Below are 15,229 nucleotides of genomic sequence, written 5' to 3' on the forward strand. Positions count from 1 at the left end.
TTCATAAATCCATGCTGACTTGGACCGATCCTGTCACTGCTTTCCAAATGCGCTGCTATTACATCTTTAATAATTGATTCCAACATTTTCCCCACTACTGATGTCAGGCTAACCGGTCTATAATTCCCTGTTTTCTCTCTTCCTCCTTTTTTAAAATGTGGGGTTACATTAGCTACCCTCCAATCCACAGGAACTGATCCAGAATCCATGGAATGTTGGAAAATGATCACCAATGCATCCACTATTTCTAGGGCCACTTACTTATGTACTCTGGGATGCAGACTATCAGGCGCTGGGGATTTATCGGCCTTCAATCCCATCAATTTCCCTAATACCATTTCCTGACTAATAAGGAAATTTCCCTCAGTTCCTCCTTCTCGCTAGACCCTCGGTCCCCTAGTATTTCCGGAAGGTTACTTGTGTCTTCCTTCGTGAAGACAGAACCAAAGTATTTGTTCAATTGGTCTGCCATTTCTTTGTTCCCCATTATGAATTCACCTGATTCTGACTGCAAAGGACCTACATTAGTCTTCATTAATCGTTTTCTCTTCACATATCTATAGAAGCTTTTGCAGTCATTTTTTATATTCCCTGCAAGCTTACTCTCATACTCTATTTTTCCTCTGCTGAATTCTAAATTTCTCCCAGTCCTCAGGTTTGCTGCTTTTTCTGGCCAATTTATAAGCCGCATCCTTGGATTTAATACTATTCCTAATTTCCCTTGTTAGCCACGGTTGAGCCACCTTCCCTGTTTTATTTTTACACCAGACAGGGATGTACAATTATTGTAGTTCATCCATGTGATCTTTAAATGTCTGCCATTTCTTATCTACTGTCAACCCTTTAAGTATCATTCGTCAGTCTATCCTAGCCAATTCACGTTTTTTTTAAGTTCAGGACCCTAGTCTCTGAATTAACTGTGTCACTCTCCATCTTAATGAAGAATTCTACCATATTATGGTCACTCTTCCCCAAGGGGCCTCGCATGACAAGATTGCTAATTAATCCTCTCTCATTACACAACACCCAGCCTAGGATGGCCTGCTCTCTAGTTGGTTCCTCGACATATTAGTCGAGAAAGCCATCCCTTATACACTCCAAGAAATCCTCCTCCACAGCATTGCTACCAGTTTGGTTAGCCCAATCTATATGTAATTAAAGTCACCCATGATAACTGCTCTACCTTTACTGTACACATCCCTAATTTCCTGTTTGATGCCATCCCCAACCTCACTACTACTGTTTGGAGGTATATATACAAATCCTACTAACGTTTTCTGCCCTTTGGTGTTTCGCAGCTCTACCCATATAGATTCCACATCATCCAAGCTAATATCTTTCCTTACTATTGCATTAATCTCCTCTTTAACCAGTAACGCTACCCCACCTTTTGCTTTCTATCTCTCCTTCCTGAATATTGAATGCCCCTGGATGTTGCGTTTCCAGCCTTGGTCACGCTGGGGCCATGTCTCTGTAATCCCAATTACATCAATTACAGCAGGAGAAGGGTCCACAGCCAGATAGAGAATGGAAGACCAGCAGGAAGAGTAGTGCAAGGAAGGTAATGCAGGGGTCCCCTGCGGTCATCCCCCTGCAAAACAGATACACCGCTTTGAGTACTGTTGGGGGGGATGACTCATCAGGGGAGGGCAGCAGCAGCCAAGTTCATGGCACCGTGCCTGGCTCTGTTGCACAGAAGGGCAGGAAAAAGAGTGGGAGAGCGATAGTGATAGGGGATTCAATGGTGAGGGGAATAGATAGGCGTTTCTGCGGCTGCAACCGAGACTCCAGGATGGTATGTTGCCTCCTTGGTGCAAGGGTCAAGGATGTCTCGCAGCAGGTGCAGGACATTCTGAAAAGAGAGGGAGAACAGCCAGTTGTCGTGGTGCACATTGGTACCAACGACATAGGTAAAAAAAGGGATGAGGTCCTACGAAACGAATTTAAGGAGCTAGGAGCTAAATTAAAAAGTAGGACCTCAAAAGTAGTAATCTCGGGATTGCTACCAGTGCCACGTGCTAGTCAGAGTAGGAATCGCAGGATAGCGCAGATGAATACGTGGCTTGAGCAGTGGTGCAGCAGGGAGGGATTCAAATTCCTGGGGCATTGGAACCGGTTCTGGGGGAGGTGGGACCAGTACAAACCGGACGGTCTGCACCTGGGCAGGACCGGAACCAATGTCCTAGGGGGAGTGTTTGCAAGTGCTGTTGGGGAGGAGTTAAACTAATATGGCAGGGGGATGGGAACCAATGCAGGGAGACAGAAAGAGACAAAAAGGAGGCAAAAGCAAAAGACAGAAAGGAGATGAGGAAAAGTGGAGGGCAGAGAAACCCAAGGCAAAGAACAAAAAGGGCCATTGTACAGCAAAATTCTAAAAGGACAAAGGGTGTTAAAAAAAACAAGCCTGAAGGCTTTGTGTCTTAATGCAAGGAGTATCCACAATAAGGTGGATGAATTAACTGTGCAAATAGATGTTAACAAATATGATGTGATTGGGATTACGGAGACGTGGCTCCAGGATGATCAGGGCTGGGAACTCAACATCCAGGGGTATTCAACATTCAGGAAGGATAGAATAAAAGGAAAAGGAGGTGGGGTAGCATTGCTAGTTAAAGAGGAGATTAATGCAATAATTAGGAAGGACATTAGCTTGGATGATGTGGAATCGATATGGGTAGAGCTGCAGAACACCAAAGGGCAAAAAACGTTAGTGGGAGTTGTGTACAGACCTCCAAACAGTAGTAGTGATGTTGGGGAGGGTATCAAACAGGAAATTAGGGGTGCATGCAATAAAGGTGCAGCAGTTATAATGGGTGACTTTAATATGCACATAGATTGGGCGATCCAAACTGCAAGCAATACGGTGGAGGAGGATTTCCTGGAGTGCATAAGGGATGATTTTCTAGACCAATATGTCGAGGAACCAACTAGGGGGAAGGCCATCTTAGACTGGGTGTTGTGTAATGAGAGAGGATTAATTAGCAATCTCATTGTGCGAAGCCCCTTGGGGAAGAGTGACCATAATATGGTGGAATTCTGCATTAGGATAGAGAATGAAACAGTTAATTCAGAGACCATGGTCCAGAACTTAAAGAAGGGTAACTTTGAAGGTATGAGGTGTGAATTGGCTAGGATAGATTGGCGAATGATACTTAAGGGGTTGACTGTGGATGGGCAATGGCAGACATTTAGAGACCGCATGGATGAACTACAACAATTGTACATTCCTGTCTGGCGTAAAAATAAAAAAGGGAAGGTGGCTCAACCGTGGCTATCAAGGGAAATCAGGGATAGTATTAAAGCCAAGGAAGTGGCATACAAATTGGCCAGAAATAGCAGCGAACCCAGGGACTGGGAGAAATTTAGAACTCAGCAGAGGAGGACAAAGGGTTTGATTAGGGCAGGGAAAATGGAGTACGAGAAGAAGCTTGCAGGGAACATTAAGGCAGATTGCAAAAGTTTCTATAGATATGTAAAGAGGAAAAGGTTAATAAAGACAAACGTAGGTCCCCTGCAGTCAGAATCAGGGGAAGTCATAACGGGGAACAAAGAAATGGCAGGCCAATTGAACAAGTACTTTGGTTCGGTATTCACTAAGGAGGACACCAACAACCTTCCGGATATAAAAGGGGTCAGAGGGTCTAGTAAGGAGGAGGAACTGAGGGAAATCTTTATTAGTCGGGAAATTGTGTTGGGGAAATTGATGGGATTGAAGGCCGATAAATCTCCAGGGCCTGATGGACTGCATCCCAGAGTACTTAAGGAGGTGGCCTTGGAAATAGCGGATGCATTGACAGTCATTTTCCAACATTCCATTGACTCTGGATCAATTCCTATCGAGTGGAGGGTAGCCAATGCAACCCCACTTTTTAAAAAAGGAGGGAGAGAGAAAACAGGGAATTATAGCCTGACCTCAGTAGTGGGTAAAATGATGGAATCAATTATTAAGGATGTCATAGCAGTGCATTTGGAAAATGGTGACATGATAGGTCCAAGTCAGCATGGATTTGTGAAAGGGATATCATGCTTGACAAACCTTCTGGAATTTTATGAGGATGTTTCCAGTAAAGTGGACAAGGGAGAACCAGTTGATGTGGTATATTTGGACTTTCAGAAGGCTTTCGACAAGGTCCCACACAAGAGATTAATGTGCAAAGTTAAAGCACATGGGATTGGGGGTAGTGTGCTGACGTGGATTGAGAACTGGTTGTCAGACAGGAAGCAAAGAGTAGGAGTAAATGGGTACTTTTCAGAATGGCAGGCAGTGACTAGTGGGGTACTGCAAGGTTCTGTGCTGGGGCCCCAGCTGTTTACATTGTACATTAATGATTTAGACGAGGGGATTAAATGTAGTATCTCCAAATTTGCGGATGACACTAAGTTGGGTGGTAGTGTGAGCTGCGAGGAGGATGCTATGAGGCTGCAGAGTGACTTGGATAGGTTAGGTGAGTGGGCAAATGCATGGCAGATGAAGTATAATGTGGATAAATGTGAGGTTGTCCGCTTTGGTGGTAAAAACAGAGAGACAGACTATTATCTGAATGGTGACAGATTAGGAAAAGGGGAGGTGCAACGAGACCTGGGTGTCATGGTACATCAGTCATTGAAGGTTGGCATGCAGGTACAGCAGGCGGTTAAGAAAGCAAATGGCATGTTGGTCTTCATAGCGAGGGGATTTGAGTACAGGGGCAGGGAAGTGTTGCTACAGTTGTACAGGGCCTTGGTGAGGCCACACCTGGAGTATTGTGTACAGTTTTGGTCTCCTAACTTGAGGAAGGACATTCTTGCTATTGAGGGAGTGCAGCGAAGATTCACCAGACTGATTCCCGGGATGGTGGGACTGACCTATCAAGAAAGACTGGATCAACTGGGCTTGTATTCACTGGAGTTCAGAAGAATGAGGGGGAACCTCATAGAAACGTTTAAAATTCTGACAAGTTTAGACAGGTTAGATGTAGGACGAATGTTCCCAATTTTGGGGAAGTCCAGAACCAGGGGTCACAGTCTAAGGATAAGGGGTAAGCCATTTAGGACCGAGATGAGGAGAAACTTCTTCACCCAGAGAGTGGTGAACCTGTGGAATTCTCTACCACAGAAAGTAGTTGAGGCCAATTCACTAAATATATTCAAAAGGGAGTTAGATGAAGTCCTTACTACTCGGGGGATCAAGGGGTATGGCGAGAAAGCAGGAAGTGGGTACTGAAGTTGCATGTTCAGCCATGAACTCATTGAATGGCGGTGCAGGCTAGAAGGGCTGAATGGCCTAATCCTGCACCTATTTTCTATGTTTCTATGTCTTTCATATCCGTTAACAGCTATCTGTGCAGTTAATTCATCTACCTTATTACGAATGCTTCTCGCATAGAGACTCAGAGCCTTCAGGCTTGTTTTTTTAGCACTCTTTGTCCTTTTAGAATTATGTTGTAATGTGGCCCTTTTTGATTTGTGGCCTCGATTTCTCTGCCCTCCACTCTTACTTTTCTCCTTCCTACCTTTTGCTTCTGCTCCCTTTTTACTTCCCTCTGTTTCCCTGCATAGATTCCCATCCCCCTGCCATATTAGTTTAAACCCTCCCCAACAGCACTAGCAAACACTCCGCCTTGGACATCGGTTCCGGTCCTGTCCAGGTGCAGACCGTCTGGTTTGTACTGGTCCCACCTCCCCCAGAACCGGTTCCAATGTCCCAGGAATTTGAATCCCTCCCCCTTGCACCATTCCTCAGGCCATGTATTCATCTTAACTATCCTGCTATTTCAACTCTGACTAGCACGTGGTACTGGTAGCAATCCTGAGATTACTACCTTTGAGGTCCTACTTTTTAATTTAACTCCTAGCTCCCTAAATTCAGCTTGTAGGACCTCATCCCGTTTTTTTTTTTTACCTATATCGTTGGTACCTATATGCAGCACGACAGCTGGCTGTTTACCCTCCCCCTCCAGAATGCCCTGCAGCCGCTCCGAGATATCCTTGACCCTTGCACCAGGGAGGCAACATACCATCCTGGAGTCTCGTTTGCAGCCGCAGAAACGCCTATCTATTTTCCTTACAATAGAATCCTCTTTCACTATAGCTCTCCCACTCTTTTTCCTGCCCTCCTGTGCAGCAGAGTCACCCCTGGTGCCATGAACTTGGCTGCTGCTGCTTTCCCCTGACGAGCCACCTCCCTCAACAGTATCCAAAATGGTAGTATGCCACAGCTTGTCGAATGTCCTCTGGCTTATTATTGACTGACTCGCACCCTTGTCCAATTCCATCGGTACCGGCACACCGTTAAGTTTCACATTAATCATTATTGGTTGGCTCTTTGTTAGGAATGAATACAGTCCATACACTTCCTCCTCTGGTATCTCGGATTGCATTTCTGGATCCACACTATACTGGTCATCATCCTCCACGTGGTGTGTCGCAGCACGCTTGCTCAGTTGCAGACACATGCGCTGGAGATGCCCCAGTCTCGAACAGCCTTTACAAATATACTGTTTAAAGCGACACTGATGAGGCCGAAGATTGCCCCCACAACACCAACACGGTGAAATCAGATTCATTCCCATTGGCAGCCACAGGTTTCACATACACAGTCGAGAACACCATATGCAGCTCTGCCAAATGACGATACAATCTTGTTTACAGTACTTGCCGAGTTCCAATTTTTTGATGATATCTGCTTTAAGTTTTTGTCTGTCGTCATGCATGCCTAGGCAATCGTGATGGCCTTGCTCAAATCCAGCGCCTCCACCGCCAGTAGCTTACGCAGGATCACCTCGTGGTTGATGCCGATTGCAAAGAAGTCCCGCAGCATGTCTGCCAAGGCATTTTCGAACTTACACGGTCCAGATAGACGTCTTACGTCGGCAACGAATTCCGACACATCCTGGCCCTCAGAACGAACGTGCTTGTAGAATCGATATTGTGAGATGATGATGCCTTCTTCTGGTTTGAGATGGTTACGTACCAGAGCACATAATTCCTCATAGTCCTTGTCCATTGGACTTGCAGGCGAGAGAAGATTCTTTATGAGTCCATAGATTTTCGAACTGCAAACCGTGAGGAAGACCGCCCTGCGCCTAACTGCGCCAGTGGGTTCCTTCATTTTGTTGGCCACAAAGTACTGGTCCAGGCGAGCTACAAAATCTGCCCAGTCATCTCCCTCCACGAATCTCTCCAGAATTCCAATTGTGCTCATTTTTGCATGCGAATGTTCTTAAGTTACCTTATTGCCAAATATTATGTATGTAATAACTCGATAGACTGAATACTAACACAGGTACAAACCTGGCTCTGCGTTATTAGGGCCCAAAGTGATTACATTACATGATGGCTTGCCTTTTATACCTGGGCCGCAAACACATACGTACAGCCCAATGACCTCCAACAGTGGCGCCATCTGGTGGCTAGTAACCCCAAGCATACATACATGACATCCTGCCCGCTCCCCATAACCCCTTAATCCCTGATCAATTAAGAAACTGTCTATCTCTGTCTTAAATGTCCCGACTTCCACAGCTCCCTGAGGCAGCAAATTCCACAGATTTACAACCCTCTGAGAGAAGAAATTCCTCCTCATCTCAGTTTTAAATGGGCGGCCCCTTATTCTAAGATTATGCCCCCTCGTTCTAGTCTCCCCTATTAGTGGAAACATCGTCTCTGCATCCACCTTGTCAAGCCCCCTCATAATCTTATATGTTTCGATAAGATCACCTCTCATTCTTCTGAATTCCAATGAGTAGAGGCCCAACCTCCTCAACCTTTCTTCATAAGTCAATCCCCTCATTTCCGGAATCAACCTAGTAAACCTTCTCTGAACTGCCTCCAAAGCAAGTATATCCTTTCGTAAATATGGAAACCAAAACTGTACGTAGTATTACAGGTGTGGCTTCACCAATACCCTGTATAACTGTAGCAAGACTTCCCTGCTTTTATACTCCATCCCCTTTGCAATAAAGGCCAAGATTCCATTTGCCTTCCTGATCACTTGCTGTACCTGCATAGTAACCTTTTGTGTTTCATGCACAAGTACCCCCAGGTCCCGCTGTACTGCAGCACTTTGCAATTTTTCTCCATTTAAATTTTTTTTCTGCCAGAGTGTATGACCTCACACTTTCCAACATTATACTCCATCTGCCAAATTTTTGCCCACTCACTTAACCTGCCTATGTCCTTTTGCAGATTTTTTGTGTCCTCCTCTTACTTTCAATGTTGCTAGATCACCGGGTTTCGTTCAAGTGAGCACATTGATTCAGAGAGATGCTATGAGAATATTACAACTGAAATGACACACATCTATCCTTTCAGCTGCTCGATGGGAGCCCTGATGATGATAGAGGAACATCTCACTCACGCTGAATCTAATTGATTTGAAAATCCATTAACGCAGCAGGGCCACCTGATTTATTTGCGGATAGGCATTGTGTGTCTGAGCAAATAAATCTCTGGTCACAGAGTCCAACAAAATAAACAACATTATTGGCATCCGCTTCAGTCCCTGATTGAACAAGTGCTTCCTGCCAAGAAGATGTCAGTGCAGTGACAGCACATCCCAGACATCACTTCTACGCTCGCTTGGTAAAAGATGATTGTTATTTTCTTCATAAGTTGAGCTTGACAGCAACTTCTCGCAACACACTCTCTCACCACATAATTTCGCTTCTTTTTCCTATTTAAGAAGCAAGGCTCTCCGAGTGTGATTGGCGATTGAACGTGTGATGTTGTGCAGTGGACTTGTGGCCAGTTTGATCTGAGCTGAAACTTTTCCGAGCTCATTTCACATAGAAAAAAAGAAAGGCCTCGCAGTTATATCAAACTTTTCATCACCTCAGAATATCCCAAACCCCTTAAAGTCCATGAAGTACTTCTGAAGTATCGTCACTGTTGTAATGTAGGAAACATGGCAGCCAATTTGTGCACAGCAAGGGCCCACAAACAACAATGTGATAATGATCAGATATTCTGTTTTTTAGTGATGTTGATTGAGGGATAAATATTGGCCAGGACACCAGGGATAACTACTTTGCTCTTCTTTCCTCCCATCTTTCGGATAAGACGTTAAAGCGAGGCCCCGTCTGCTGTCTCAAATGGACATAAAATATCCCATGGCACTATTTCGAAGAGTAGGGGGGTTATCCCCGGTATCCTGGCCAATATTTATCTCTCAATCAACATAACAAAAACAGATTATCTGGTTATTATCACATTGCCATTTGTGGGAGCTTGTGCACAATTTGGCTGCTGCATTTCCCACATTGCCACAGTGACTACACTCCAAAAGTACTTTCCTGGCTTTAAAGTGCTTTGAGACATCCAGTGGTCGTGCAAGGCACGATATAAATCGAAGTCTTTCTTTCTTCAAAATAGTGCCATGGGATCTTTTATGTTCAGCTGAAAGAACAGATCATCGAATCATAGAATGATTATAGCATAGGAGGAGGTCATTCGGCCCGTCGAGCGATGAATGGGGCACACCTACCGGATTTGAAAGTTTTTCTCCGCTCCTTGCACATGCTGGGATGCTGCTGGAAACATGACCACCATACTGTCCCACTGGCATGTTCTGTAACAGCAGCACTGTGAGATTGCACATGTTTGTGTGAACACATTCGGGCACGTGTTTGAAGGGCCCCGCAGGTGCTCTGACCACGTGTCGGGAGGATGGCACAGGGTCGCAGTGCCAGGGAGAGGAATCGGCTCGACCGGCAGGGAGCGCTCGTTGCAAAGTGAGTGAGAGCTGTGTGCCTCTGTGAGGTGGTGGGCCCAGCGTTGAGAAATATTCACAAGAACTGAATCAGTGTCTGTGTTAGAAGGAGGAGCTGGCTTGAAATGACCTCCAGCCACCTCCAATCATGGTCCCCCTGGAAAGTCTCTACGGACCCCAGTTTGAGAAACAATGTTCTAACCCACTACACATCCAAACCTCTGATGCCCCTGTCCTAACTCTCACCAAGTCCCATTCACCCATCACCCCTGTGCACGCTGACCTACATTGGCTTCCAGTTAAGCAATGCCTCAACTTTAAAATTCTCATCCTTGTTTTCAAATCCCTCTATGGCCTCGCCCCTCCCTATCTCTGTCATCTCCTCCAGCCCCACAACACCCCCCCCCACCCCCCGAGATATCTGCATTCCTCCAATTCTGGCCCCTTTGGCATCCTTGATTATAATCACTCCACCATTGGTGGCCGAGCCGTCAGCTGCCTAGACCCTAATCTCTGGAATTCTCTCCCTAAACCTCTTCTCCTCTCTAGCTCTCTCTCCTCCTTTAAGACACTCCTTAAAACCTACCTCTTTGACCAAGCTTTTGGTTATCCGTCCAAATATCTCCTTATATGGCTCGGTTACAAATCTTGTTTGATTACATTTCTATGAACCGCCTTGGGACGTTTTACTACATTAAAGGTGCTATATAAATACAAGTTGTTGTTATTGTTACACCTCCCAAGCTCTTTCCCCGCCACCAAATCTGTTCCAGAATTGTGCTTTTCGAAAGGAAGTAAACCCTAAAGCCACTGAAGTGCATACTTTTAACCATTGAACAGTACTCGGTGCCAGGATTTTAATGCAACGCGACATTGTAGGCAACAGAGCAGATGAGGCGTCCTTCAAATGGAATTAAGTGAAGTGCTGGATGTAGGCAAAAAAAACCTGGGAACCTTGACATGACCCAACTTTACAAGTAATCCAGACATAACAAACCTTGTCTGCTGTCTCACAGCGACTGCAGTCACATGTAAAGCAGTACTGCTTCTCTATCTGTCTCCGACGCTCTTGGCTTGTTGCCATGACATCAATGTAACTGACCGTCAGCTGGTGGGCAGAAGGAAAAATAAATGATCAAGCTGAAACATTAATAACTAACATTTTCTATAATCTACAATAAAAATTCCAAGTCAATATTAGCACTGGCTGATCAAGGCCCTGCAAAACATGTGCAAGATGACATCTTGTCCTCCGAGTATCGTGGTTCCGGGGGCACTGGGGGAGAGTGAGACTGCAGTGTAGGGGTTGGAGCATGTGCTCATTAAATACACTTTTTTTCCATTTAAGACTGGGGTCCCAGGAGATCAGCACTCAACTGGAGGCATCCCGGGCTTTTCTCAACTACTTACCTTATTTCCTCTACACATTTAAATTTCAGTGGAGACCAGATCAGCTGCTGTGACCTCTGAATGTGTAACAAAAAAAGAAAGACTTGCATTTATATAGCGCCTTTCACAACCATTAGACATCCCAAAGTGCTTTACAGCCAATGAAGTACTTTTTGAAGTATAGTCACTGTTGTAATGTAGGAAATGTGGCAGACAATTTGCACACAGCAAGGTCCCACAAACAGCAATGTGATAATGACCAGACAATCTGTTTTACTGATGTTGGTTGAGGGATTGATATTGGTTGAGGGATAAATATTGGCCAGGACACCTGGGATAACTCTCATACTCTTCTTCAAAATAGTGTCATGGGATCTTTTATGTCCACTTGAGACAAGGGCCTTGGTTTAGCGTCTCATCTGAAAGACGGCACCTCTGACAGTGCAGCACTGGAGTGTTTTTGTGCTCAAGCCTCTGCAGTGGGACTTGAAATCACAACCTTCTGACTCAGGGTGCTACCCACTGAGCCACGGTTGACACATAAGACTCCAATACTGGCAGATCGCAGGAATTGCCCAGCTACATATTACATAGTGTCATTGACAGCAGTCTCCTACAGTCAAACGGCATCATTCCTACATTCCTACATACTACACTCCAAAAAGTATCCTGGCTAATTTTGATCCCTCAACCAACATCACTGAAACCGATTATCTGGTCACTAATCTCATTGTTACTATGGGACCAAGTTGAGTACAAATTGGTTGCCATGTATCCCGAATTAGAACAATGGCTACACCTCCAAGGGCTTTGGAACCTTCTGGGATGCAAGTTTGTTCTTTCTTACCCTTCCTTTCTTCCTTCCTTCCCTCAGTCCCTCCCTCCATCCCTCTCTCCCTCCTTCCCCAGCCACCTGTACTTGGAGACAGACTACAGAGTAATCTGAGGAGGCACTTTGATGAAATAAAGAAAGATTTGCATTTATATCGCGCTTTGAGACGTCCAGTTGTGCTAAGTGAGGGTCAGCTTTATCGTTAGGCCCACAAGCAACTGAGTCAAGCCTTGCAACCTCATTTCACATGCTACCTTGGCAGGCAAAAGACTCAGGAGGTATCTATTTCGATAATCTGGGCTGGTTTCAAATCCTAAGTACCAATGATGAAAGGATGAAAAGGTGAAACTAGGAACATAGGAACAGGAGGAGACCAATCAGCCCCTTGAGACTGTTCCGCCATTCAATCAGATCATGGCTGATCTGCGACCTAACTCCATATACCCGCCTTTGGCCCATATCCCTTATTACCATTGGTTAACAAAAATCGATCAATCTCAGATTTAATATTAACAATTGACCCAGCATCAACTGGTGTTTGCGAAAGAGAGTTTCAAACCTCTACCACCCTTTGCGTGTAGAAGTGTTTCCTAATTTCACTCCTGAAAGATCTGGTTCTAATTTCTAGGCTATGTCCCCTAGTCCAAGACTCCCCACTCAGTATGGAAGGTCTTGTTTGAACCACAATAACCAGAGTTGATCATTACTGTGCCAGTTCATGATTCAGACATATTGGAGCATAGTGTGTGCTAAAAAATAAAAACCTACTGAAACAGAGTTAAGCTTCCTCTTAACCATGTGCTACTTCTTGAATACAAAGCAGTATTTTTTCTAAATTAACTGGCAGATTCCCCATGGCTTTGCTCACACAGTAGGCCAGATTAGAGGGTGTTTTATGACAGGAGGATTATAGTCAATGCCTTTAGATTCAGGAGCTTTAATTGCTCAGAAATTTGAATTAAGCGATTTTTAAAAAACAGCACAATGGTTTTTTTTGATTAACCTGGGAAGAAGTTTGAGTTAAGTGACTTTGAATTAACAGTAGGAGACCTTATACCCATTAATGCACAAATTATTATTCTGCTGAGCCGAAGCCATGTTTAACTTCTCTCATCATAGGGGGTCCCTTGAACGAGGATGACTTGCTTCCACACCAAAAGGGATGAGTTCATAGATGTTTCAATGGAGGACCCGATATTCCAGTCCTGAACTCCAGGGGTGGAAAATGCCTGTGCGTGGATTTTTTTTAACGTGTGGTGACCGTTGCACATCAGTCACCTCATGGGTTTGACAGAGCTAGGCCTTTATCCAGTGGCAAGGGTAAACCAGGAAGACTGGAGACCTGCTCGGCTGCATGGACCTAGTGCGCACACATATCGCAGTGTGGGCTGGCCCGTGCTGCCCTTGGGCCCACGGCTCTTCTGGGCCCCGCACCCTCATTTGCCGCATCTCCGCTCAATCACTCGCTGCTCCTCCGTCACGATCTCTCACCGTTCGTCTCCCATGATCTCTCGCCACTGATCTCTCGCCGCTCCTCCACCACGATCTCTCGCCGCTCCTCCACCACGATCTCTCGACGCTCCTCCACCACGATCTCTCGACGCTCCTCCGCACCAAACATTTTCCGCATCTTCGTCACGATCTCTCACCACTCATCTCTTGTCACATTTCAGCCACGATCTCTCACCACTCATCCGCCCCGATCTTCCCGCTCCTCCGCTGTGCCTGGGCCCCCACTGATATTCCTGCCCACGCTCTAACCAGCGACCTGGGCCTTGATGGTGTCACCCAATCTCCCACCTCAAAGTCGTCGCACACTTGGTTTCTCTAAGGCCACAACGTCAACTGACATAGACACACACCGAGGTCAATTAGAGGTTAATTGCCATTGGTGACGGAAACTTGCCAATGAGCAGGCGCTTGCAAATTTCCAGCTCCGGGTCACATTACTGTGAAATTACTGTCTTTTTTTTCTCCCCATTTTTATAATTTTGACATGTTTGAAGTGTGACACGTGAAGTGTGAACAATTGTGCGCTGCTTGCAAGATAGCTTCAGCTTCTCAAGTACACACTCTACACATGAGCTCGAAGGCATGTGTCAGCCATGGCTCAGTGGGTAGCACTCACACCTCTGAGTCAGAAGGTTGTGGGTTCAAGTCACATTCCAGAGACTTGAGCTCGAATATCTAGGTTGACATTCCAGTGCAGTATTGAGTGAGTGCTGCACTGTCGGAGGTGCCGTCTTTTGAATGAGACATTAAACCAAGGCCCCCGTCTGCTCTCTCAGGTGGACATAAAAGATTCCATGGCCCTATTTCAAAGAAGAGCAGGGAGTTATCGCCAGTCTCCTGGCCAATATTTCTCCCTCAATATATATAACAAAAACAGATTTTTGGTCATTACCACATTGTGGTTTGTGGGAGCTTACTGTGCGCAAATTGGCTGCCGCATTTCCGACAACAGTGACTATACTCCAAAAGTACTTCATGAATTGTAAAGTGCTTTGAGACGTCCAGTGGTTGTTAAAGGCGCTATATAAATGCAAGTCCTTCTTTTTTCTTTTTTTATCTCGCAACCATCATTACCAAAAAAAACAGATGATCTGGTCATTACTTCAATACTGTTTGTGGGATCTTGCTGTGCACTTCACTTCAAAAAATGTACTTCATTGGCTGTAAAGCGCTTTGGGATGTCTTGAAGTTGTGTAATATAAATGCAATTTCTTCCTTAAAACAAATGTGTCATATGAAAGAGGTGGATTTAGCTACCAGTTCTTTTACAAATCACGAGTTCCATTCTTTAATATTCCTCCAGCTTCGAGATACAATATTGTTTAATTCCCAATAAAAACCTTCACACTTCACTGCTGTTGCTACGAAAGGTGAACGCAAGGTCAGCCAAAACCTGAGATGTTGACTTCTCTGTAGAAATATCAGCATCTATTACATTCATAACTGAGGCTGTAAAGTTCAAAAGCAACGCGCGAGATACCGCTGTGGCCAGCTATTAACCTGTTTGTAAGTCGCTTCGCTGCTTCTCATGACACAATATCTCATGGCCACCTGGTAAAGGCAGGTTCAGTATGTCCTTGACTGTAGGGAGTAATGGCCTGGCTGGCTGCTACCAAGCACATCGTTATCTTGATAACAAAGGTAATTTGAAAGACAACGTAAACTTTTGCTGTATGATTCCTTATCTAAGGAATGGTATACTTGCCTTGGAGGCGGTGCAACAAAGGTTCACTAGATTGATTCCTGGGATGAGAGGCTGTCCTATGATGAGAGATTGAGTAGATTGGGCCAATACACTCCACCCAGAG

At 45.2% G+C, this 15,229-nt stretch overlaps 1 protein-coding gene across 1 annotated transcript in view; it reads right to left on the bottom strand.

Moving 5' to 3' along the window:
- Positions 1-15,229, bottom strand: part of smyd3 (SET and MYND domain containing 3) — a 1,321,352-nt gene that overhangs the window by 269,464 nt on the left and 1,036,659 nt on the right. Inside the window, exon 8 of the mRNA XM_070889200.1 lies at positions 10,686-10,796. Coding sequence (XP_070745301.1) covers positions 10,686-10,796 — 111 coding nt within the window. The remainder of the gene's footprint in view (positions 1-10,685; positions 10,797-15,229) is intronic.

The sequence above is a fragment of the Pristiophorus japonicus genome, chromosome 9 (genome assembly GCF_044704955.1).
Source record: "Pristiophorus japonicus isolate sPriJap1 chromosome 9, sPriJap1.hap1, whole genome shotgun sequence".
NCBI classification, from domain to species: Eukaryota; Metazoa; Chordata; class Chondrichthyes; family Pristiophoridae; genus Pristiophorus; species Pristiophorus japonicus.